We start from the raw sequence: 24,181 nt of genomic DNA, 5'->3' as shown, positions 1-24,181 counted from the left end.
AACACTGAGATGGCATTTAGTAGAGGAGATTAGAAAGTGAAGTCTCGGCTGGTTTAAAGGCTTTTCCTTTCTTGTAGCATGAACCAAGCTTTTCTCAAAACCTTATATATTTATCCCAATCTCAGCATGCTTAAAGCGTACCCTTCAGATCCAAAAAAATAAATAATAATAATAATAATAATGTTTTTAATATATGTTTTTAATATATCAGTACCTAATCCTCACCATGTACATCTAATTTTTGTGTCTAGCACCTTTATTTATTTTGTTATTACACTTTTAATTTAGCTCACTAGTCTGAATTCCTCTCAAAGGGAGGGGGCGTGGCCTCACTGTGCAGTCTCCGCCCCCTCCTCAGTATGCTGTCTGCTCACATCTCCCCTAGCATTAGCAAAACTACAACTCCCAGCTTGTCCTCACTGACAGTAGCGGGACACAAGCTGACAGTGGGAGGATTTTTCCCTGCATTCACAGCTGTCAATCAAGGAAGTTGGTCCATGATGTAGGTGATGACGCATGGACACAGCAGGACTAGTATGTGTCCAAGCCGGCAGGGGGGCAGGTATTTGACTGGCTTTTTCAGTATGAAATACTGAAAATTTTCTAATGAAAGCAATTGCAAAACCTATTGGTTATACATGCTTTACAACATATCAGAGGTTTTTTTAATCTGACAGTGCCTATAGAAGAAGCCATAATTCTCCTCTTTTGTTACCTAAATGACACTGCAATAAAATACAAAAAGGAAATATACAATAAAAAGAGCAACAAAGAGAAGAAATAGAAAATTTTTCAGATTGTGGAAATTTCTTAAAATCTATGTTTCTGGAGGTAACCATGTATGAATGTATTAATGGGCCATGTCTTACAATCGAGAACTAGCTGCTTCAGATCAGATGGCGAAGTTCTTTTCTTTTTGAATTTATTTTCTGTCTGACCACAGTGCTCTTCTTCTTACACCTATGTCCATGTCAGGAACTGTCCAGAGTACAAGCAAATCTACATAACAAACCTATCCTGCTCTGGACAGTTCCTGACATGGACAGAGGTGTCAGCAGAGAGCACTGTGGTAAGACTGGAAAAAAACTATACAACTTCCTCTGTAGTATACAGTAGCTGATAAGTACTGGAAGGATTAAGATTTTTTAATACAAGTAATTTACAAATATGTTTAACTTTTTGCCACCAGTTGGTTTAAAAAACAAAATGGTTTTAAAACAATAACATCCACTTTTATAATATATGAATAAGCTATTGGTAGTTACGGTTATGCTAGAATTACTTTTATCATGTTTATATTTTTTATATTATGTGGTATGATCATCCTCATTTCTTATCTTTTACAAGGTGGAAATTAGTCTTCAAAGTAGCTTCCAACCTGGAATGAAACTGGAAGTGGCCAATAAGAATAATCCAGATACTTATTGGGTGGCTACTATCATTACAACATGTGGACAGCTACTGCTCCTGAGATATTGCGGCTATGGAGAAGATAGGAGAGCTGACTTCTGGTGTGATGTTATGACTGCAGACCTACATCCTGTTGGTTGGTGTACCCAAAACAACAAAGTTCTAATGCCACCAGATGGTAAGATCTATATTATATATCATTGATACATTCAGGCTTATTTTTTTGGCATAAATTTGTATTTGTATAATGCACCAAAATACATGCCTTAAACACTCTTAATAAGCACTCCTTTGATTTTCTCCAATCCCGCCGTGATCCATTATATAAGGCTGCTTTCACACTGTAAACTACCCCCGTTAATAAATGCCCGTTATAAAATCCCAGGAGATTGGCAGTTAAACGACCGTTAGAAAATCCCATTATAGTCTATGGGATTTTTCTAATAGCCGTTTCAACCCGTTAACGCCCATTATTAATAACGGCCGTTATTTTGTGACGGGCGATGGGAACGGGAGAAATAGTGCAGCCTAACTGTCATGTAAAAGGGAGCTATGATGTCAGGAGTATGACACATGACCGCAGATGTCACTGTTTGGCTACAGCGGTCACATGTCAACTGCTTGTAAAGAAAGACTAGGACACCAACCTGAGCTTGTACAGTGGATCACCTTAGAAAACTATTTGTTGTTGCTTTATTGCATTTGGAGCATTTTTGGAGCATTGCATATTTTTTTTCACGGACAACTCTTTTAAATGGTATCTGTCACCATCAAAGAAATGTAGCCTATTTGAATTACTTTTATAATATACTTTTTAATAAAATTGTGTAACATTATATGTTAAATAACTCCTAAAAGTTTGGCCACCAGGGGTCCTTCTTCTGGTCCTGCCTGCAGTCCTGCTAGCAGATTGTCTACTGCAGCAGCCTAGCACAGCCAAAAGTTAGGATATGCAGGCAGGACCACAGCTCCGCACAGTGTATAGAGTGTATAGAGCTGAATATTTCTGCTCCCTTTCCATTTGAGCTGAACTAGACTGTAGAGCAGGGTTTCCCAAAGGCTGTCCAGCCATGCTGGGAGTTGTAGTTTTGCAACAGCTGGAGGCACCCCTGGTTGGGCAACACTGTTGTAGAGTCACGATGCCTTCAGTGCATAATGCCGAATATTTCTGCACCCTTTTGCAACTGCTGGGCAGAGCTGACACACTGTAAAGTTCAGTACACAGAGCTGAGGGGGATGTGTGCGATCTCAGTGAACTGGGAGGATTAAAAACAATGTGTTAAGATAATGACAGGTACTCTTTAACCCCTTAAGGACATAGCGTTTTTCCATTTTTGCACTTTCGTTTTTTCCTCCTTATCTTTTAAAAATCATAACTCTTTCAATTTTGCACCTGGAAATCCATATGATGGCTTATTTTTTGTGCCACCAATTCTACTTTGTAATGACATCAGTCATTTTACCCAAAAGTCTATGGGCAAATGGAAAAAAAAAATCATTGTGTGACAAAATGGAAGAAAAAACGCCATTTTGTAAATTTTGGGCGTCTGTTTCTACGCAGTACGTTTTTCATTAAAAATATATCTCTTTATATCTGTAGGTCTATACGATTAAAATGATACCCTACTTATATAGGTTTGATTTTTTATTACTTCAGAAAAAAATCATAACTACATGCCGGAAAATGTACGGTATACGTTTATAATTTTCCTCTTCTGACCCACTTCTGACTTTTTTATTGTTCCATGTATGGGCCGGTATGACAGCTCATTTTTTGCACTGTGATCTGAAGTTTTTATCGGTACCATTTTTGTTTTGATCTGACTTTTTGATTGCTTTTTATTCATTTTTTATGTTATAAAAAGTTACCAAAAATACGCTATTTTGTACTTGGGAATTTATTTGCGCGTACGCCATTGACCGGGCAGTTTAATTAATTATATATTTTTATAGATCGGACATTTACTCACACAGTGATACAACATATGTTTATTTTTATTTACACAGTTTTCTTTTTTTATGGGAAAAGGGTGATTTAAACTTTTATTAGGGAAGGGATTAAATGATCTTTATTAACTTTTTTTGTTCACTTTTTATTTGCAGTGTTATAGCTCCCATAGGGGGCTATAACACTGCGCACACTGATCTTTTACACAGAACACTGCAAAGCCATAGCTTTGCATTGATCAGTGTTATCGGCGGTTGATTGCTCAAGCCTGGATAAAATCTGCCTATTTCAGAAATGGTTTCGCCTTGAAACATATGTGTGATTTTCTGCATCTATTTTACATGGTGTGAATCAGAAGTTGAAAGGTGTTTATAATTTGACATGTTATCTGTATAGTGTATGCACTTACCACAGAGAACAACAAATTGTTTGCCTTATGCATGTTTTTCTGGTGTTTACTTGAAATTGAAACCTAAAATATGTAAAATAAGAGGTTATTGTTAAAATGAGCAACCGCTGCTGTCGGCAAATGTCATCTATTCCACTAAATGCTAAGAAACTAGCATTGTTTCTTTATTTTATGAAAATGAAAACTGCTGACAACAATGTACTCCGGGGTGCTGCACCTTTAGTCATAACCATAGCATAAGAATTATTAAGATGACTTTCTGTCGCAGTTTCATTAGGACGGTGAATTCCCCTTTTACTGTTCTCTTATGATCTGCTGTGAAAGTTAAAATGTTTTTGAGCAGCTTGAACTGAAAGTATAATTTCCAGTATTTTGCAGTGTTTTATTCTTATTATTTCAGAATGACTCTGTGGAACCATTTGTATATCTGTTATAGCTATAACCGGGTATATCTGGTTTACTAAGTAAATTTCAGCTATAGAACAAGAACTGGAGAATATTCATTTGTGCATCCTGAAAATATGTTTAGAATATGAAACTGAGAAATGATGATTCAGCCTGAAGTTATCAGTCCTGATTAAATCTATGCAACATTCGGCGTAATATACTGTATAATATATTTTGGTATACAGTATGTATAGGTTTTCAAAGTATGCCCCAAATGTTTAGAAAAAGGCATAGGCAGGAAACATATGTTTGACTCCAAAAGAAGACCGGTTTCGCATAATAATAAGAACACATTTACCACAACACTGTAACACTCTGTCCCACCCAGGGACTCAAACCAGTGGTGGTCTCCCATTCCACTGTGCTGCCAAGACAGTCCTGCTTATCTTACTATTTTGCATGCCATGAGATCCCCATAGACCACAATGGGCAGAAAAGCACAGAGTTAATGCACCAGCCATAGTTCCCTATACCATTAAAGAAGGGAGGGTTCAATATTCACAAATATGCGCATATGCGGAAAACCAGTGTAGAGGAAGAGTTGTGCAGTTGCTCATAGCAACCAATCAGATTGCTTACTTAATTTTTGAAAAGGCCTCTGAAAAATGAAGGAAGCAATCTGAATGTTTGCTATGGGCAACTCTGAATCTTTTCAAGGAAAAGTAAAGTTTAACCCCAACACAGTAACACTCTGTCCCACCTCGGGACTTGAGCCAGTTGTGGTCTCCCATTCCTCTGTGCTGCCAAGACAGTCCTGCTTATCTTACTGTTTTACATGCTGTGAGATCCCCATAGACCACAATGGGCCTATTGGTTTCAATGGGCAAAAAAATCACAGACTTAATGCACTAGTCATAGTTCCCTATACCATTAAAGAAGGGAGGGCTCAATATTCGTGAATATCCGCATATATTTTCGCATATGCGCAAAAAACAAATATAACGAATATGCGAATTTCGCGAATATATGACGAATATTCATCCATATATTCGTGAAATATCACGAATTCGAATATGGCCTCATCACTTTATATGTTGATGGATATCATCTGTTATGTTGTGATTAGAGATGAGCAAACTTACAGTAAATTCGATTCGTCACGAACTTCTCGGCTCGGCAGTTGATGATTTTCCTGCATAAATTAGTTCAGCTTTCAGGTACTCCCGTGGGCTGGAAAAGGTGGATACAGTCCTAGGAGACTCTTTCCTAGGACTGTATCCACCTTTTCCAGCCCACCGGAGCACCGGAAAGCTGAACTAATTTATGCAGGAAAAGTCAGCAACCACCGAGCCGAGAAGTTCGTGACGAATCGAATTTACTGTAAGTTCGCTCATCTCTAGTTGTAATCTGTATGTGAGGTGCGGGGTAGGCAATGAAGTTTTACTGGTAACATAGGTTTAAAGATCCAAACTTTACTTTATTTAGCCCAAAATAAATAATGGCAGACAAGTTGTGCAGGCACTTCTAAGCAGATTATAAATGGAACAAAACTCAGCTAGCTTAGCTAGCTCAGGCTAAACATAAGAATGTTTCCTCACTTATACATAAACATAGACTTAACAGCAACTAAATGGTCAGACATGCCACACCAGCCTCCTATCGTTGCAGACACTATATTAGTGTTCTTCAACCTGTGGCTCTCCAGCTGTTAAAAAACTTCCGGAGAGCCACAGATTTTGGCTGTAAAGGTATGATAGGACATACACTTTTGCAACAGATTGTTGTCCAAAGGCTGTGAACACTTACCTGTAAAGTCCAGTTCTAGGGACAGTAGCTTTATCTAAGCTTAAAGGGGATTTCCAAGAAATACATAGGCCTTTGCCTCCCCAATGAATGAAACAACAAAGCCTGCTTACTTACCTTACCAACTCACCTGGCACTGCAGTTTTCACACTGTTGCTATGTTGTTCTGTCTTCTTCTGCTGATGTCCTACTACCTACTCAGCATAAGACAAAGCATAGCATAGGAACAAAATATTACTGGAAGAAGGAAGAAGAACACAGGAGCATTATCTACGAGATATCACAGCTGCAGCACCGGGTGAGAAGGAAAGGTAATTATGCAGAAATTTTCATTTACAGTGAAGTATAGGGCTAAGTATTAGAGTTCTTTGGAAACCTCTTTAGCAAGGACTGTCCATACAAAATGTACTTTAGGGTAGGGCAATAGTGGGCCCTCTTTCAAGCATTCCACTATTAAAAAAAAAAAAAAAAAAAAAAAATTTGCTTTACTGGATAAACCCAAGTTTCCTGAACATTGTGTCTCACCTGACTTAAAGATGTAGGTAAGATATACCTACAACATATTTCCTCTGGGATCCTGCTGGGATTTTCCTATAACATATTTCCTCTTGGATTTTAACTGCTGTATTTACAGCTTGCAAATGTCATCCTATTGACCCCATAATTAAAAGTATATCTAAGCTGGATATTCTATTCTATTAAAAGTATATCTAAGCTAGCATATACAGCACAGTACATCTATACACAAATGTACTGTATATGCTAAAAAGGTATCCTAAAGGGACCCACAAAAAAGAATTCCAAAATGACACTTTCACAAACATTTGCCTTATAAAACTAAATAAATCACAAACATGTTAATATACATTTTGTGAACAAAAAAAACAACAGAAACCTATTGCCGTATTTTTCGTCCTATAGGACGCACCGGCGTATAAGACGCACCCAATTTTTAGGGGCAAAATCTAAAAAAATAAAGATTTTGAACTCAATAGTGGTCTTCAAAATGCGGACCTCCAGATGTTGCAAAACTACAACTCCCAGCATGCGCATGCTGGGAGTTGTAGTTTTGCAACATCTGGAGGTCCGCAGATTGAAGACCACTGCAGGAGATGGTAATACTCACGTGTCCCCGCCGCTCCGGACCCGTCACCGCTGCCCTGGATGTCGCTCCATCGCTGTCGCCGTGTACCCGTCGCTCTGGAATTTCTCTGCTGCCGGCCGGGTATCCTCGCTCTCCGTCGCCGCCATCACGTCGTTACGCACGCCGACACACGTACGCGACGACGTGATGACGAGGATGGAGAGCGCCGGCATACAGGGGATCCCTGAACGGAGAAGACACGAGGAGGCAGGTAAGGTCCCCCCCGATGTCCTGTAAGCACTAACCCGGCTATTCAGTCGGGCTGTTCGGGACCGCCGCGGTGAAATCGCGGCGGTCCCGAACAGCCCGACTGAACAGCCGGGTTAGTGTTACTTTCCCTTCAGACGTGGCGGTCAGCTTTGATCGGGTTAATACAGGGCATCACTGCGATCGGTGATGTCCTGTATTAGCCGTGGGTCCTGGCCGTTGATGGCCGCAGGGACCGCCGCGATAGGGGTGTATTCGCCGTATAAGACGCACCGACTTTTTTCCCCCAGTTTTGGGGAAGAAAAAGTGCGTCTTATTCGGCGAAAAATACGGTAAATGTTGCAAAGTAGTCGTGTTTTTTTTATTTAGTTTGCTGTGTAACATTTTGCATCTTTGCTGGAGTTCAGATCAAACTTTTTGGTGTCAGTTTTTTAAATGTAGCATTCTGCAGATATAGTATGGAAAATGACACATAAGGGCCGTTGTGATTGTTGGATACCATAGACTCAGATTATCACTCATGAGAGCCTCAAACATTATTGAAAATCTTTAAAGGGGTACTCCGGTGAAAAACTTTTTTTTTTTTTTTTTTTTTTTTTTAAATCAACTGGTGTCAGAAAGTTAAACAGATTTGTAAATTACTTCTATTAGAAAATCATAATCCTTCCTTTACTTATTAGCTGCTGAATACTACAGTGGAAATTCTTTTCTGTTTGAAACACAGAGCTGTCTGCTGACATCATGAGCACAGTGCTCTCTGCTGACATCTCTGTCCATTTTAGGAACTGTCCAGGGTAAAAGGAAATCCCCATAGCAAACATATGCTGTTCTGGACAGTTCATAAAATGGACAGAGATTTCAGCAGAGAGCACTGTGCTCATGATGTCAGCAGACAGTTCTGTGTTTCAAAAAGAAAATAATTTCCGCTGTAGTATTCAGCAGCTAATAAGTACAGGAAGGATTAAGATTTTTTAATAGAAGTAATTTACAAATCTGTTTAACTTTCGGGCACTAGTTGATTTTAAAAAAAGTTTTTCACCAGAGTACCCCTTTAAAGATTTTCAAAATTTTTTGAGGCTCTATGGTATCCAGTCTATGGTATCCAACAATCACAACGGCCCCTATGTGTCATTTTCCATACTATATCTGCAGAATGCTACATTTAATAAACTGACACCAAAAAGTTTGATCTGAACTCCAGCAAAGATGCAAAATGTTACACACCAAACTAAATTAAAAACACCACTACTTTGCTACATTTAATAGCTTTCTCTTGTTTCTCTTGAGTATTCAGCAGCTAATAAGTACAGGAAGGATTAAGATTTTTTAATAGAAGTAATTTACAAATCTGTTTAACTTTCTGGCACCAGTTGATTAAAAAATAAAAAGTTTTTCATTGGAGTACCCCTTTAACTGATAAATATGATGTTTAGAGATGAGCAAACTTTAGAAAAATTCTATTCTATTTTTGAAAAAATTTGATTCGATCCAAATTTATTTGAGGCCAATCTATATTAAAAACAGCTATTTCTGGACTACACAGAGCCTCACTAGGGGTGTAGAACACTTTGTTTTGTTCTAACACGCATATGGAGTGTGCTGGGGTGGTGAAATAATACTGTTATTCAGAATGACATGCTGACTACAGGCATCGCTTTTAGAGTCACTGCTGAAGAGCGGCACGATGACAGAGCCTGGAGGTGGCATCAGTATGAGGGGACCATATAGTGGCTGAATGACACAGCGTGGAGGTATTGGCAGCACGAGGAGACCATATAGTGGCTAAATGATACAGCGTGGAGGTGTTGGCAGCATGAGGAGAACATATAGTGGCTGAATGACACAGCTTGGATGGGGCTGAAACATGAGGAGACCATATAGTGGCTGAATGAAACAGCGTGGAGGTATTGGCAGCATGAGGAGACCATATTGTGGCTAAATGACACAGTGTGGAGGTGTTGGCAGCATGAGGAGACCATATAGTGTCTGAATGACACAGTGTGGAGGTGTTGGCAGCATGAGGAGACCATATAGTGTCTGAATGACACAGCGTGGAGGTGTTGGCAGCATGAGGAGATCATATAGTGGCTGAATTACACAGCTTGGATGTGGCTGAAGCATGAGGAGACCGTATAGTGTCTGAATGGCACAGCCTGGAGTTGGCAGCAGCATGAGTAGACACTAGGGCTTCACAATCCCTAAGATTAAAAGACAAATTTTGAAACTTAAATGAAAGATTTAGGGTAGCTAGTGCTACCATAAAAATTCATGAGGCCCAGATCCAGGCCCAGCAGCATCAGTAAATCAGATTTTGGCTGAATGACACAGCCTGGAGATGGCTGAAACATCAGGAGACCATATAGTGTCTGAATGGCACAGCCTGGAGTTGGCAGCAGCATGAGGAGACACTAGGGCTTCACAAAACCTAAGATTAAAAGACAAATTTTTAAATTGAAATGGGAGATTTAGGGTAGCTAGTGCTGCCATAACAATTTTTTAGGCACAGACCCAGGCCCAGCAGCATTAGTAAACCATATATATTGGCTGAATGACACAGCCTGGAGTTGGCTGAAGCATCAGGAGATCATATAGTGTCCGAATGGCACAGGCTGGAGTTGGCAGCAGCATGAGGAGACACACTCAGCCTTCACAATACCAAAGATTAAAAGACGAATTTTGAAATTTAAAATGAAGATATAGGGTAGCTAGTGCTACCATAATAAAATTTTAGGCCCAGGCCCAGCAGCATCAGTAAGCCATATATTGGCTGAATGACACAGCCTGGAGTTGGCTGAAGCATGAGGAGACCATATAGTGTCTGCATGGCACAGCCTGGATATGACAGAAGCATGAGGAGACCATTGAAATTTAAGATTTTTAAATAGAAATGTAAGATTTTTTACTTGAAATTAAGGATTTTGAAATTGAAATTTTAACTCCCAAGTTTTAGTGTCCCGGGCCCCAGCATGTGGGCTACCAAGGACCAAATCTAACAAGGAGTCACATGTCACATGGCAGCACAATGACAGAGCCTAGAGGTGGCATAAGTTTGAGATGAACATATAGTGGCTGAATGGCACAGCCTGGAGTTGGCTGAAGCATGAGAGGAGACAATATAGTGGCTGAATGAGACAGCCTGGAGGTGGCATCAATATGAGGAGACCATATAGTTGCTGAATGACTGCCTGGAGTTTCTGGCAGCATGGGGAGGCCATATAGTGTCTAAATGGCATGGCCTGGAGGTGGCTGAAGCATGAGGAGACTATATAGTGGCTGAATGGCACAGCCTGGAGTTTGTGGCAGCATGAAGAGACCATATAGTGTCTGAATGGAAAAGCTTGGAGTTGGCGGCAGATGAAGAGACAATAGGGCCTTACAATCTCTAAGAATAAAAGAGGGATTTTGACATTTCCATTGAAGATGTATGGTACCTAGTGCTACCATAAACATATATAGGTAATTTCCTAGGCCCAGCAGCATCATTAAACCATGTAGTTGCTGAATGATACAGACTGGAGATGGCTGAAGCATCAGTAAACCATATATTGGATAAATGGCACAGCCTGGAGGTGGCTTAAGCATGAGGAGACCATATAGTGGCTGAATGACACGGCCTGGAGTTGGCTGAAGCATGAGAAGAGATCATAAAGAGGCTGAATGACACAGCCTGGAGTTGGCAGCAGCAGAATCAAGAGTCCTGAAAGTGAAAGGGTGACAGAGTGGTGCGGTGGGTGGCAATACCAGTACCCGGTGACGAAGGTGGGTGAAAAAAGGTCTGATGCGGAAGAATGTTTGTAACTGGGGAGCAGTGCCTTAAAACTGTTTGGCACATCCATATTTGTAAAGTGTTGTAGCATCATGGTCAATCTACTCTCATGCATCAGGCATTGGTGGTTGGAAATCCTGGCTGATCCATGCCTGATTCATCTTCACAAAGGTCAGTCTCTCCACATTTTTCGTGGACAGACGATTTCTTCTTGGGGTGACCATGGCCCCCGCCACACTAAACACCCGCTCTGATGGCACACTACTGGCCGGGCAGGACAGCTTTTCCAGGGCAAACTCTGCTAGTTGCGGGCACAAATCAAGTTTGGCTGCCCAGAAGTCCAGCCGATCTTCAAGGTGTGTTGGCATGGGCATGTCAAGGTATGCCACCACCTGATGGTTCAGGTCCTGCTCCAGGTGTACCTGCTGACTATGAGTTGCTTCACTATGCGGGTGAAGAAAGCTACTCATCAGTGACTTTTAGACTCAGGCTGCTGCTGATGGAACTGGTACTGCTCCTTCCACCTCACCCCTCTCCAGCAGCCATGGCAGTGTAAGGTGAGTGCAGCCCCCCCCCCCATTCAGACCTGCGAGAGGATAGAGGATGGACGATGGCACCAATAGGCATCGGCCAACTGACTACATAGAATGCCTCTGTAGTAGGTCACTTTGTCCTCCCTCTCAGTGGGTGTAAAAAAGGCCCCTATTTTGTGGCATTAGCAAGGGTCCAATAAGGTGGAGATCGAGAAGTCATCCCGCTGCCGAATGGTGACAATTTGGCTGTCACTACGCAAGCAAGGGAGCATGCATCGTGCCATTTGTGCAAGTGACTCAGAGGGACTCCCTGACTCCATCTCCACTGTATACTGCCACGGTGTGTCTGGGTCCTCTGTCTTGCTTTCCTCATAAACCTCTAGCTCCTCTGGCTGCTCCTCCTCTCCTGTCAGATTACTAGAAAAACCGCCCATTTGGAAAAACCTAAACTGTGCTCCACTGTGCCCCTCCCCCTCCTCCTCCAGTTCAGCCCCCACAGGGCTCATGTGGCCTTGAGATGTAGAATTTACACAAAAACCCTGTAGCTGAAGCTCAGGGCACTAAAGGTCCCTTATCTCAGACCACCTATTAAAACTTAGCTTTATTATAATCAATATAAAATAGTGAAGTGCTATTTAAAATCGCGCTGGTCCTGAATTCTTATGTGAGTGGTGTGAATTGGCCAATTCCACATCCACTCCTGTATAGTATTCCTAGGAGTATCTGGGTCTCTAACCTCCAGCACACATTGATTGGTATAAATAGAGATAGTTACAGCTGACCCACACAGCTGGGTCAGCTGTAACTATCTCTATTTATACCAATCAATGTGTGCTGGAGGTTAGAGACCCAGATACTCCTAGGAAGGTAGGCTGCCGCGAAGCAGGTGATCTCCTCCGGGCACGTTTGGCTCCAGAATTTCCACTTCTGCCAGCATGCTGACTGGCAACCATGCTATCACCTTGCTGGCTCAGCTTCTGCCTCACGGGCAACCTGCAACTCTCTTCTGCACTCAGCTCCCAAGTGTAATCCGCTTCATCATCATCAACAAGTGTCTGCGCGTCACTGATGTCCTCCTCAGGTTCCTCAACAGTGTCTGCTTCAGGATCCCTAACCCTGGCAACAACGCCTCCCACGTCACTCTCCTCATCACTACTTGCCCACCTAGCAGAAGAAGCGTCAGATGTCTCCTCCACTTGTTGGCTGGGCAGTTGCTTCTGACTGTCCTCTATTAGATCGTCCTCAGCGAATAGTGGAGCTGAATCCACAGCAAAAGATACTTCTGTAGGGGAGGGAACAGCATAGGACAGAGGCAATGGGAGAACAGGGACTGCTCCCTGGCCATGCCGACTGAGGGTTGTGTCTGAGGAACCCATCTACTGTTGACTGGGGGTGTCAGATGTCACTTGTGATGAAGTGGATGACCATGTTAACCAATCGATGACGGCAGATGGGTTGCTGGTCGAGACACGACCGCTAGCTGATACCGAGAGCTCAGGCCTCTTGCTGCGACTCCTGCTGCCAATCGCCCCTTGTCTGCTGCAACCTCTGCCTGATGAATTTAGTCCTCTGCAACTCCTCTGTGCATATCCTGGCCCTTCTCTACCTGACATACTTAGTGCATATATGAGGGGAGTTCACTATTCTTAAACAGTATTTGTCTAGAACAGTAGCAGGAGTGTACTTTTGCCTGGACTTTCACAGTATGTAGGCCCTTGACAGATTATCAGGTACAAAATAGTACACTACTTAGATGTACGTATGCAGTTATGAGGGCAGAAAAATGCACTACAGTACACTTTAAAAAAGTATCTGAGTACAACACCAGCCAGTGAGTACTTTTGCCTGGACTTTCACAGTACCTAGGCCCTTGACAGATTAACAGGTTTAAAATAGTACACTACTTAGATGTAGGTATGTGGTATGCACTGATGAGGGCAGAAAAATGTGGTACAGTACGCTTAAAAAAACGTATTTTATAAAAACACCAGCTGGTGATTACTTTTGCCTGGACTTTCACAGTATCTAGGCCCTTGACAGATTAACAGGTACAAAATAGTACACTACTTAGATGTAGGTGCGCACTTATGAGGGCAGAAAAATGCGGTACAGTACGCTTAAAACAAAAAGTATTTTTGTACAACACCAGCAAAACACAACAGTGCTGCAGCACAAAAAAAGCTGTGTACTAAACACTAAATTTCACTCTGTCCAAGACTATTAGGAATGGACTGCTGGGTATTATACCGTCTACAGACTATTATAACCAGCAGATGATTTGTTGTGGAACAAAGACACAGAATTGCTCTGAAAAATTATTCCTGCCTCCTCTGCTAAGGTTTATGAAGTTGAGGCAGCTTTTTGAAATGTATAAGGCAACACACAGCTATCTGCCCCTCTCTGTAATACAGTGCTGAAGAAAGTAACTGGGAGGTTTATGGCTGCAGTAAAAATCCATTTAGTGATAAAAACACTGCTCTCTGTCCACTGCTGATGTGACTAGGATGTGAAACGCTGCTGGAATGAGCTTTTCTGTGTAACACACACACACAGCGATGTCAGTCCTATCTCTATGCAGTGAAATGAATGATACGACGAGCCGCAAAATGGCTGCCAATTATATAGGGCTGTGACAACACAGGGGTGATTGGCTGCTGATAGGCTGCATCCTGCATGTGATTCAGGGTCATCCCGCCTACTTCCCTTCCCAGCGTTCCTTGCGCCATGTACTGACATGTGGATCTGCCATTTTAGATGCCCTGGAGCCTGGACCGCATTAAATGGAGTTTAATTAAGCGATTTGCGCAATAGAATCAGGTCGATATTCGCATTCGTTGCAAATCGAATATTTCATGATATTCGTAACAAATTTGGGTTTGTCAGCTTCGATTCGCTCATCTTTAATGATTTTATGTACACCCAATAAAATTGCAAAGAGTGTGAATATTGGTAAATGTTCTACCAGCTTTGAATTCAGTCAGCCATCAGCTCTTTCCAAGCTAGTCCACGTTTACGTTTGGTTAGTATTAGTAGTTGGTGAATATTTTTAGACAAAACAAGAAATGGAATAGACATAGGGAAAAATTAGAATGGAAAGACTTGAACCCTTTTCTGTGCTTTGGACCCACTTCTGGTTATGGCTGACCAAATTACTATGTGTGAACCCAGCCTAATACTGTATCAGGGTTTCCAATATGCAGAGATTTTATATAAAAGAATATACCATCAGTCACTGGTATGCACTTTATGGCAGTTGGGTTTGAAGACAATTTAAAAAAACAAACAAATATAAAGAAGGTTATTTGCATTGCATTTATATATTTATTCATGTTTATAGCAGCATGAAATCCTGCAGTGTTATACAGAATTTGCCATCATTCACATTACTTCCTGTTTCCTTAACCCCTTAAGGACGCAGCCCATATGGGCCTTAAGGACGCAGATAATAAAATTTTTACGTTTTCGTTTTTTCCTCCTCGCCTTCAAAAAATCATAACTCTTTTATATTTTCATCCACAGACTAGTATGAGGGCTTGTTTTTTGCGCGAACAGTTGTCTGTTGTAATGCCATCACTCACTTTACCATTAAATGTATAGCGCAACCAAAAAAATACTATTTGTGTGGAGAAATTAAAAAGAAAACCGCAATTTAGCTAATTTTGGAAGGTTTTGTTTTCTCGCCGTACAATTTACAGTAAAAATGACATGTGTTCTTTATTATTTGGGTAAATATGATTAAAATGATACCCATGATAACCTACTTTTCTATTACTGTTGCGCTTAAAAAAGAATCGCAAACTTTTTAACCAAATTAGTATGTTTAAAATCCCCCTATTTTGAAGACCTATAACCTTTTCATTTTTCCGTATAAGCGGCGGTATGAGGGCTCATTTTTTGCGCTGTTATCTGTACTTTTTATCGATACCATATTTGCTTATATCGGTATTTTTGATCGGATCGCCACGGCAGCTCTGCGGGCGATCTGTTCATCCATTGTAGTGACCGCGATGCTGCAGATGCCGTTATCTGTATTGATCACGGCATCTGAGGGTTTAATGGCTGGATCGCGGGTGTCCGCTATTACGGGCGGGTCCCTGGCTGCGATCAGCAGCCGGGACCTGCCACGCATGATCCGGGCATCGCTTCGATGCTCGCGGTTAAGCTTAGGACGTAAATGTACGTCCTGGCGCGTTAAGTACCACCCTACCAGGACATACATTTACGGCGCTCGTCATTAAGTGGTTAAGGGCTCAAAATCTTTCCCTTAGTCTCATTCTAATCCAGGACCCCAAAGATGTAAAGCAACAGAGATAACCACTGAGCCACCATGCTGCCATATTGGTTAGTTTTGTTGGAGTTGTGTAGGGGTCACTCCAAAGGTTTCAATAACATACACAAACTTTATGACCTGGTAGGATTTGGTGGAAAATACCTTATTGCATTGTGTCATACTAGCTACATTGAGCTCCATTTTAATCTCCAAAGAGATATGTGTAAACCTTTAACTATGAAACAAAAAACATCTTTTATCAATCTAAAAGTAAAACTTATCTTTTAAAATGATCTGAAATTTACAATGCCTGTTATAACAGTTCTTAAAGGGGTACTCCGGTGGAAAACTTTTTTTTAAATCAACTGGTGTCTGAAAGTTAAACAGATGTGTAAATTACTTCTATTTAAAAATCTTAATCCTTCCAGTACTCATTAGCTGCTGAATACTACAGAGGAAATGTTTTTCTTTTTGGAACACAGTACTCTCTGCTGACCTCACGAGCACAGTGCTCTCTGCTGACATCTCTGTCCATTTTAGGAACTGTCCAGAGCAGCATATGTTTGCTATGGGGATTCTCTCCTACTCTGGACAGTTCTTAAAATGGACAGAGATGTAAGCAGAGAGCACTGTGCTCGTGAGGTCAGCAGAGAGCTCTGTGTTCCAAAAAGAAAAGAATTTCCTCTGTAGTATTCAGCAGCTAATAAGTACTGGACGGATTAATATTTTTTAATAGAAGTAATTTACAAATCTGCTTAACTTTCTGGCACCAGTTGATTAAAAAAAAAAGTTTACCACCGGGAGTACCCCTTGTGTAATCTGTGTTGCTTTAAGATCAAGCCCATTCTTGCATTTCTCCTTTTGTTGGAATCATCAAAACGATTTTGGTTTATGACGTCCTTAATCCCTTTTCCTTCAAATTATGTCACATTCTGTTTTAAAGTCTTACTAATGTTTATTGGTTTTTGTTAGAATTATAACAGTAAGCTTCACATGAGCTTATGGCAGACTGCCACAAGCTTTACACTGTGCTGCACTAAGCTGTTAGCAGTCACATAAAAAGATATGCAGTCTCCTGGTTAACACAAGTACACTGTCTCATTATACTGCTATGTTTTATGCATTTAAAAAACTATGGTTATTAATAATAAGACTGGAAGATTGACAGGTAGAGTATTCTTGGATATTACTAAATTTACCTAAATCTTAGAAGCCAACTAAAAAAAAGAAAGCAAATGTATGGGGAAAATGATAGCAAAAAAACATCTACATAGTCTACAGCCAGTTCTACATTGTTGAGGATATTTGATATTCATTTTTACATCTAGTTTATGGAACTGAAATAAGAGTATAAGAAATCATGAAGCTTAAGTTAACTTTAGAACGCCATTTTACTATATGTGTAGCCATTAATGTATCTATAAATAACAGTTAACACTGAGTAACTTAGCAAATACAGTTTTAATTACTGAGTCTTTAATCTTGAGTCTGAGTCTTGCCATTCATGATCATGTACAGCTATATTCACAAGATGTATGCAGGTTTCTGAATACAGTTCTCCCAAAAATGCGCTGATTGTTTAGCATCTGTATAATACTTGCTCAGATGTAGAAGAAACAGCTCTGCTAACATGCAGTACAGCAGTGAACATAGAGCTCTGATAAGCTGTTATGCGAGTGTCTATCAACAAGGGGTAGACCAATTCTATGCAAAACCAGCAAAGCTGTGCATCAACTCTAGGCTACAAAACTCAGGGTCAATATAAGTAAATCATTTTTATATTCAAGAGACTGTTCCAGAATCACAATGTATCTATTATCCTAGAATAGGTGATATGTGGCCGGGTTTCTGTGGGGAGGCACCTCGGGACCTCCACCAGTGACAAAAACTATATCTAGGTTTTAGTGTGGGACCTTTGGTGGGGGTCCAGAGGTGCCTTCTTTACCAGAGTTGAAGATAGCTAGGAAAAGGGAAACAGCCTCATGCTGTCAAAACAGATTTAACCTAACAAAACATGGACACCACAAGACCTGTGTCCTGTGTTATCCAGCACCAAGATGCTAGCAGCAAGTTATGTCCTGTAACTTGTGAGCGGGTCCCTTCTTGGATTGGACTTGTTTTTCCAGCACATCCTACAATGCTCAATCACATTGAGATCTGGGGAGTTTGGGGGCCAGCACCTTGTATTCCTCATACCAATGCTAAACAATTTTTGCAATGTGCCTGTGGTATTATTCAGTATTCTTCTGAAAGAGGCCACTGCCATTGGGTAATGTCATTGGCAACAAGGGGTGTATTTGGTCTGCAACTTAGTTTAAGTAAGAGGTGCACGTCAAAGTAACATCAGGTTTCCCAGCGAAATGTTGTCCAAAGCATCACACTGCCCCCCCCCCCCCCCCCCTGTTTGCCGTCTTTCTATAATGCATTCTGGTGACACACATACATCTGGCCATCCACATGATGTAAAAGAAAGCATCACGTTCTGGGGCTCATATACCTGTTGTATGTGCTTTTTGTGGTGGACAGGGTCAGCACATGCATAATGAGTGGTCTTTAGCCACAGAGCCCTATATGCAACAAGCTGCAATGCCCTGTTTGCTCTGATACCTTGCTATTATAGTTAGCTGTTTGCTCTGATACCTTGCTATTATAGCTAGCTTTAACTTTTTCTGATTCTGTGGAATCAGACTAGATAGGCTAGTCTTCGTTCCCAGCACACATCAATAATCCTTTGACGTATATGGTGCTGTTGACCGTTCACCAACTATATTTCCTTGGAATGCTTTTTGGAAGGTGCTAACCACTGTGTATAGGGTTAGCAGGGTTTACCCTATTGTAGTGAGGGGACATGTACTGTAGAGATGTCTCCTACATCTAACCTAAAATACATGGAGCTAATATAGCCCAAATCATACATCTATATGGTGGTTAATTGCACACAGTGTTTTTAACTGTGTGTATTTCTTTCATTTATATTTTTCACTTTATGGACCCTATTATCAAAGTCTTGTAAATAGTAAATGTGAATGATTGGGAACCATTGGGTCTTTTTTGACCACCTTAGGTGGTTTCTAGTTGCATAACCACTGTGTACAGGGAACACCCGTCAAGACCTGGTGTAGATCTACTGTAGGTCTACTTTCTGGCCCTTGTCACAGTCACTCAAATCTTTACAGTTCACTTCCTCACTTACTGCCTAATATATCCCACTCCTTAGCAGGTTCTATTGTCACAAGATAATTGTTAATCAATTCTCCTGCCAGTAATTTTAATGTTGCAGTTGATCGGTGTACTGTATATTCTCTAAATGGCTTTCTCTGAAATAATCCTTAAATTCTGTTGTAGGATCCAAGGGGTTGTAACATGATGTAGAGTGTATTTAAATGGACCTTGCACCTTATAATACACCATTTATTCAAATAATTTTGCTCTTAAAGATTACTAGAGGGGAGGGGGCAGAGACAGCGTCCAAATTGTGTATTTCCCCAGGGTTTTTAAAGGGGTATTCCCCTGGAAATTTTTTTTTAAATCAACTGTTGCCAGAAAGTTAAACAGATTTGTAAATGAATTCTATTTAAAAATCTTAATCCTTCCAGTACTCATCAGCTGTTGTATGCTCCACAGGAAGTTCTTTTCTTTTTGAATTTCCTTTCTGTCCGACCACAGTGCTCTCTGCTGACACCTCTGTCCATGTCAGGAACTGTCCAGAGCAGGAGAGGTTTGCTATGTGGATTTGCTCCTACTATGGACAGTGCCTAAAATGGTGTCAGCAGAGAGCACTGTGGTCAGACATTAAGGAAATTCAAAAAGAAAACAACTTCCTGATAAATCCTGGATTTTTTTTAAATAGAAGTAAATTACAAATCTGTTTAACTTTTATCCAGTGGAGTACCCCTTTAAAGCTGTTCTCAGTAGGATACTTTGCATTAAAAAAGCAGAATTCATTGACAAGTGAAAAGGAAACAAATATTAGGCCACAGGTAATAACATAAAGAAAAGTATGTTTATGAATGAGTTACAGTTATATAATATATTCTTTTCTTTGTGCACTGTGCAATAAAGAGCAACACCAACCCCATCATTAATAATGTAGTTGTTCCAAAACCAGTATGAAACTCCCAGGTTCTCACACCCAGTAAAGCAGTAAGGTAGTGTTCAACTAAACACAGGAATGTAGAATAGGGAATGTCATTTCTCTCCTGACTTACTTTACTAGGGCACATTGAACTATAAGAGGAAGTCTGGTTAGGTAACTTTATGTGTATCATAGTGCAAGAGTGACACATATGCACAAAGTAATGGTTCTTACATAATTTTGTCCTATTTGATTAGTGATTAAGAGGAGTATTCTTTAATGGACTAGTTTTTATTCCACTATATTTTAAGAGAATAATTTAAAGAGCCTTTGCCAATTGTAATAACTGATACGTTGTCAAAGGGAAAAATTGAAGGTGGGCCCTTTCCTCTTCTTTATCCCTTTTATCCAGAAGTGCAAATACAATATATATATATATATATATATATATATATATATATATATATATATACACACACATACAATGCAATTCTAAAGTTTTCCTAAGCTGCATTTTTGTATTTAATTTCTGGGATGGACGGAGCTGCTAATATCATTAACATGTACATATATAGAAGCTGGAAAAGTCTTGGCTCATAAACACCTTATGTGTGGTTGGACACATTTGCAGTGATTTTTTTATATTGTTGATTTGTTTCCCGAATGCAAAATAAAACAACTTTTTAAAAAGTTTTCATAAAAAAAGGTTTTTAACCCTTCCTTTGAGCTGCCACTGAGAGAAAGATAAGTCCATCTGACTTTCTGCTCTTAATGTTATGAATAAGGTAAACAGGGACATAGCAGCTCTGATATTGGACAGGGGGGAGAGAAACCATTTAGGGTAGCTCACACAGGTGGCAGAAGGAGAAGTGAGTAGATACAAGGCAATCTGCTGGGGAATCATACAGGCTGTGTAGACAGGGAAATTGGACTCATAATGCAGCATGCCACTATGGAGTTGGAGGTGTTAAGCAAAGACCAAGCTGGGATCTGTTATTCCCCTGACTAGCACAAGTGGGTCATGGTACCTAGAGCAGAGTCTCTGACCCTGTAGGCACCCTTTCAGCACACTCAGCAGTAGTAATAGGGGTGCTGCACCAATGTGTAGGATGTTATCCACTTGTTTTAACCTCTTTTAATTGTATTGCCTTTTTTAATTTAGTTTGATTATATGAATGGAACTTTTGTGCTGAGTTTTTGTGCATGTTTCTACAGCAGAAATTGGAGATTTTCCTGGTCCTTATGATGGAAAATATAGATTTTATTAAAGACAGGAGATGAACATTATGCTTAAAGGGGTACTCCGGTGAAAACCTTTTTTCTTTTAAATCAACTGGTGGCAGAAAGTTAAACATATTTGTAAATTACTTCTATTAAAAAATCTTAATCCTTCCAGTACTTATTAGCTGCTGAATGCTACAGAGGAAATTCCTTTCTTTTTGGAACACTGATGACATCACGAGCACAGTGCTCTCTGCTGACATCTCTGTCCATTTTAGCAACCATGCATAGCAGATGTATACTAAGGGCAGCATGGTGGCTCAGTGGTTAGCACTGCTGCCTTGCAGTGCGGGGGATCAAATCCCACTAAGGACAACAAAAAAGAAAGCGTTATTATTATTGTAATAACGTCAGCAGAGAGAACTGTGCTCGTGATGGCATCAGAGAGCATTCCAAAAAGAAAAGAAATTCCTCTGTAGTATTCAGCAGCTAATAAGTACACGAAGGATTAAGATTTTTTAATAGAAGTAATTTACAAATATGTTTAACTTTCTGCCACCAGTGGATTTAAAAGAAAAAAGGTTTTCACTGGAGTACCCCTTTAACTCTTCTTTACTGAGAAATATCAGCAAAGGGTTAATAACAGCTTGGTAATATGCAAATAGGGTATGCGTGGAACAGCCAATCAGAGGCCAGCACAGTTGATATATTGATTGAACAGATAACATACTTCCTCTTCTTTGGTGTGAAGAAAAGTATAACAGCAAAAAAAATACATATATTAATAACATCTCATGAAGCAAACCAGAATAGGTAAGAATAAATTGAAAGTCAATAAGACATATGTCCCAATATAATAAATTAACTTGAAGAAGAAGAACGATCTTCCAAGTGGTAGAAGGAATTCATGGAAAATCCTCTGAAGAAAAACTGGAACATGTTGGAACGAAGAGTGGGAAGTCTTTGATCCCTGGATGTCCTTGAAGTGATGTAATCAAACTGAAAGGTAAAAACCTACACAATGACACTATAGGGTAGGGTCATCAGGGTGGGATAATGTTCATCTCCTATCTTTAATAAAATCTATATTTTCCCTCATAAGGACTAGGAAAATCTCCAATTTTATCACAAGACAGGAGACTTCCATAATGCAAGTTTGAAGCTACTAATAATCATAAAATCGATGAGTAAAATGCATATGATCTGATCTATGTTTTCTTCATTCGAGTGGACCAAAGCAATATGTTTGGATAGCATAGCTTAGCTTATCCAAACATATTGCTTTGGTCCACTCGAATGAAGAAAACATAGATCAGATCATATCCATTTTACCCATCAATTTTATTCCTCCCCATACTAATAACAGGTTTGAAACTCTATCAAGGAAGGAGATGTTTTAGATATATACCCTCCACTCTTTGCAACCCTATGGGCTCAATGAAGCCACTGAATGAATTCATTAAGCAAAACATTAACAAGACTACTGCTTTTCAATATACACATAAAATACATTTCATTTAAATTCCCCCTTCCCCTCACTCAAAAAAATATAATATAATATACACTTCATATGAAAATACAAGATAATATATATCTTATTTATTTGCCCTAACATGAAACTTGTATATCTTGCTCTGTTCCTCTGATTAATTAATCAATTTTCTGATTAATTAATTCTTGTTCTGCATTTCTTTATGATCTTTTTATAAATCCTTATGGTACTCACAAAATTACTAGAGTTATTAGTGGTCTGCACACAGTGATCTCGTCCCCTTGGGCGGTCTCCCATACCGTTCTGATCCCTGAGAATGCTGCTGCTGTTCCCTGGCAAGTCCAGTACCTTAATGAAGGGAATTTCCACCAGCACGCAAATACATCTTTAACAATTAGAAATGCCACACAAGCCGACTCAACAATATATTATTTGCAAAACTCCGCATCTTTTACTTTCCATTTTAAAAATCATTGACACTTATAGAGAGGTTTTAAAGGTTGGATATTTGATATTTTATATTTGTAAGAAATTATTTATGTTTTCTGCAATCTGCATTTGTATTGATGTCACCGCTACTTTCTTGGCCTTTTTTGTGTATAAATATGACATGGCGTTGAGCCAACCAATTACTGGACCTGATGAAGAGGGGGTCCCTTCCCTTGAAACGCGTAGTCCTATTATGTGAATACATTTTATATGTTTTTCCACTACTCGATGGTAAGAATATACTCTTTCGAATATCGACCTCCTCTACTGGAGACTGCGGGAGAAGCGCCGACTGGAGCACCTTTATTTGTCCACTCATGTGGACTCCATGTACACTAAGCATGGACTACAGAAAGAGGAGAAGAGAACTGTCTGAGGACCTGAGAACCAAAATTGTGGAAAAATATCAACATTCTAAAGGTTACAAGTTCATTTCCAGAGATCTAGATTTTCCTTTGTCCACAGTGCGCAACATTATCAAGAAGTTTGAAACCCATGGCACTGTAGCTAATATCCCTGGGCGTGGACGGAAGAGAAAAATTTATGAAAAGTGTCCGGATTGTGGATAAGCAGCCCCAAACAAGTTCCAAAGATATTCAAGCTGTCCTGCAGGCTCAGGGAGCATCAGTGTCAGCGCGAACTATCGTTGACATTTAAATGAAATGAAATGCTATGGCAGGAGACCCAGGAGGACCCCACTGCTGACACAGAGACATAGAAAAGCAAGACTACATTTTGCCAAAATGAACTTGAGTAAGCCAAAATCCTTCTAGGTAAACATCTTGTGGACAGATGAGACCAGGATAGAGCTTTTTGGTAAAGCACATCATTCTACTGTTTACAGAAAATGTAATGAGGCCTACAAAGAAAAGAGCACAGTACCTACAGTGAAATATGGGGGAGGTTCAAGGATATTTTGGAGTTGTTTTGCTGCCTCTGGCACTGGGTGCCTTAAATGTGTGCAAGGCATCATGAAATCTGAGGATTACCAATGGATTTTGGGTTGCACTTTACAGCCCAGTGTCAG

General features: G+C 40.2%; 1 protein-coding gene across 3 annotated transcripts in view; it reads left to right on the top strand.

The window, feature by feature from the left end:
* The window catches only part of SFMBT2 (Scm like with four mbt domains 2), a 273,183-nt gene that overhangs the window by 80,893 nt on the left and 168,109 nt on the right, over positions 1–24,181 (top strand). For all 3 annotated transcript variants that reach the window (XM_056573248.1, XM_056573247.1, XM_056573250.1), the window contains exon 4: positions 1,348–1,588. In XM_056573248.1, the coding sequence (XP_056429223.1) occupies positions 1,348–1,588 (241 nt within the window). The remainder of the gene's footprint in view (positions 1–1,347; positions 1,589–24,181) is intronic.

The sequence above is a fragment of the Hyla sarda genome, chromosome 4 (genome assembly GCF_029499605.1).
Source record: "Hyla sarda isolate aHylSar1 chromosome 4, aHylSar1.hap1, whole genome shotgun sequence".
NCBI classification, from domain to species: domain Eukaryota; kingdom Metazoa; phylum Chordata; class Amphibia; order Anura; family Hylidae; genus Hyla; species Hyla sarda.
The sequence above is the reverse complement of the archived record's forward strand: the minus strand, read 5'-3'. Positions and strand labels throughout refer to the sequence as shown.